Here is a 2,673-nt window from a genome sequence, read left to right on the forward strand (position 1 = left end):
CCTGGTTTGACCAATCAATGCTCAGTAAATTGAGCTCATGATGTAATTGATGATATTAATGAGTCTCTGTGGTCAACTGTTTAAAATCTGATGCCTTAAACCTCCGCACAGTGCTGTAGATCAGACCGGGCTTGGTGCATCTGCATGCTGATTTCACAGCCTGTTTAAACCCAGAATAGTGAGAGCTTTGATATGTATGGGATGAGCCCAGGGTGCAGGTCTTTGTGTTCTCTTCTCTTGATAAATGTAGCAGTTTAAAAGGCCAGTTAGCTGGAGGCTTTAGATGAGGCAGATCCCATGATCATTGGACTCTATTCACAGTTTGTTTATCCGTTTCCTGGTTCACGTTGTTTGGGCAGTGAGGTATATAAGCACATGCCTGCTCCTTTTAGTCGAAGAGGGCGCTTAGAGAGGATGGCGAGGGGTACATCGTGATGTTTGTAGGATAGATAATACAGCATTATAACTCCTGCCGTTCAGCTCAGAGTTATCCGGACACTGCTTGTAGTATTGTGGGGTTTTTTTTCCTATTCCTTTTTAAAATTTTAGCAGCTGGAGGTCATGAATAAGTACGGCGGAGAGCTAAGTGAGAGGGAGAGGGAGCTGCTGTTAATCCGCAGGGCCAGCGGAGCTAAAGCCTCTCAGCTAGCTCACATGGAGAAGATGCTGCAGGAGACCAAAGGCATGCTGGACAAGAAGAACGAGATGGGTATGGACAAAAAAGCTTGCGGCGACACTATGGGTGTGTATCATACATTTTGACACTGTTTTGACAGCTTTTAGCTGTTGTGCCTTGTAGCACAAGCTGGACATGGTAGACCACCACTAAAGTGCTGGACAATTAGGGAAGTACATACCATGCAGTTCTGGTCAGTGTAAGGCAGCACACGCAGCAGGGCAGCACTCAGGACCAGTAGTTCTCTCCGAATAGTAGTACAAACGGTATTAAATCAAATCTATATGTAAGATTGCTGTTGTCACGAAACCTTGCACCACAAAAATGGGAGTTCATAGGAGTTTTTAACATGAGTGTAAGTTAATGTAACAACATTGTCCTCAAAATTACCATTGAAATAATGGTAACATGACGGTAGGGTGCCGTTCATAAGGCTGTCGTAATAACTGACATAACCCTACACAACTGTTTATAAATGTTTATTCCAGTACACGTCATTTGCTATAAAGGTTAAGTTGATGAAAGTCAGCTAAAGTAGCCTTTATGAAAGATGACGCCTGTTGTAATAAACATTTAATGTAACAGCATTATGCCTGTTGTAATAAGCATTGCCTTATTGCCTTATTATGCCTGTTGTAATAAGCATTTAATGTAACATTATGCCTGTTTTTGAAATAATGGTAAGACTTTACTGCAGATTCATGTCCATTCGTCTTGAAATGATCCCACAGTGTAAAGGGCAGCTCGTATGTCCAGATGTTATATAAAGTGGTTTGGATGTGACGGCGCTCATGAATATTAAAAGTATACTCTGTAAAAGAAGACAGAGGCAGTAAAATAGCAGTAAAGACCATTTTCTGGCTCACGGCTCACGTTCCTTTCTTTTCCGTCATGCTGTCCGTCACATCAGTGAGCTTTTCCCTCTCAATGTTCTTCGGTGTTTATTTTCTTAGTGTCTGAACTGGAGGAGAAGGTCCAGCGCAGTAAACGTGACCGGCGTAACTCTCTGCACCGCACTCAGCTGCTGGAGAGCCAGATGAAGACGGTGCGGGGGGAGCTAGTGGACACGCTGGACCACCTGCAGGCGCTGCGGGACAAGCTCCGGCGCTCCCAGGAGAAAGCAGAGGAGCGCAAAGCCGCCATGGAGAGACTCACCGCGGAGCTCAGGTGATTCTTCAGGCTCCGTCCAGCCATCCTGACCTTCGTCCTGTCCGGTGTGATGCCCTACCCACCTGCCAACACTAGACACAGACAGACTGTGCTGCTCTTGTGCTATTTCACCTAAAACAAAGACTGTGTAGGCTCTTCCTCTGCTTTTCCACACCACACGCTCCAGAAGAGGTAAAGCTTTTTGTGCTCACTGTCTGGTCATTCCATACCCCCTGGATTTTAGTTGTGTCTGAGCAAAACATCACTGACCGGCTGATTGCTGCTCTATTTATTCCCATGTGCTCCACATCCTCAGAAAATCTTCTGAACTTGACCGTTTCTCTGCAAAAACAGCAGCTGCGTTTACAGTGTTCGAAATTCTCCGGCTGACTGATGTTGACAGTATGGCAGAGAAATCAGTGAAGTTTATTAATGTTTAATCTAATTTCTCACCGTCCAGCGTTCTAATCATGCCTTCAACTTGTTTGAGGTTACCCTCTTATTCTCCAGGGTATGTTTTGGTTTGTCTGAATTTTTGTGACCAAATCGTCAGGCAAATTATTCAGTAACAGCACGAAATAAATGACCATTTTTATTTTATTTTATTTGTATTATGTATTTATTTATTTGTAAAAGCCCCTCAAATGAACAGAACCTGTGTTCTATGATCTCCACATATCACTACATGCTTACAATTCACTGCTGAAAGCCATAAATCTCAGATGCTCTTTGTGTTATTTTCTAAAAGTGATGTTTCCAGAGCAGATCACTGAAGAGACGCCATCTGTTTATAGTTTAGAGCCCAGATTTGGGGAAAAACGGGTCGACTTTCAGTAGAAAAACAAAGT

At 43.5% G+C, this 2,673-nt stretch overlaps 1 protein-coding gene across 1 annotated transcript; it reads left to right on the forward strand.

The window, feature by feature from the left end:
• The first annotated feature begins 409 nt into the window (after window positions 1-409).
• Window positions 410-2,394, forward strand: si:ch73-389b16.1 (coiled-coil domain-containing protein 18). The gene is made up of 2 exons (XM_017714966.1): window positions 410-742; window positions 1,630-2,394. The coding sequence occupies exons 1-2, from the start codon at window positions 562-564 to the stop codon at window positions 1,845-1,847; spliced, it is 399 nt and encodes a 132-aa protein (XP_017570455.1). The 5' UTR covers window positions 410-561; the 3' UTR covers window positions 1,848-2,394.
• The last annotated feature ends 279 nt before the right edge of the window (window positions 2,395-2,673 follow it).

Source organism: Pygocentrus nattereri, chromosome 30 (assembly GCF_015220715.1).
Source record: "Pygocentrus nattereri isolate fPygNat1 chromosome 30, fPygNat1.pri, whole genome shotgun sequence".
Lineage (NCBI taxonomy): Eukaryota > Metazoa > Chordata > Actinopteri > Characiformes > Serrasalmidae > Pygocentrus > Pygocentrus nattereri.

Excerpts from the sequence above, each read along its gene's own strand:
- si:ch73-389b16.1 (XM_017714966.1), top strand. The coding sequence starts at position 562 with ATGAATAAGTACGGCGGAGAGCTAAGTGAGAGGGAGAGGGAGCTGCTG. Across the intron at positions 743-1,629 it reads AGCTTGCGGCGACACTATGG|TGTCTGAACTGGAGGAGAAG; the intron begins GTGTGTATCATA and ends TTATTTTCTTAG.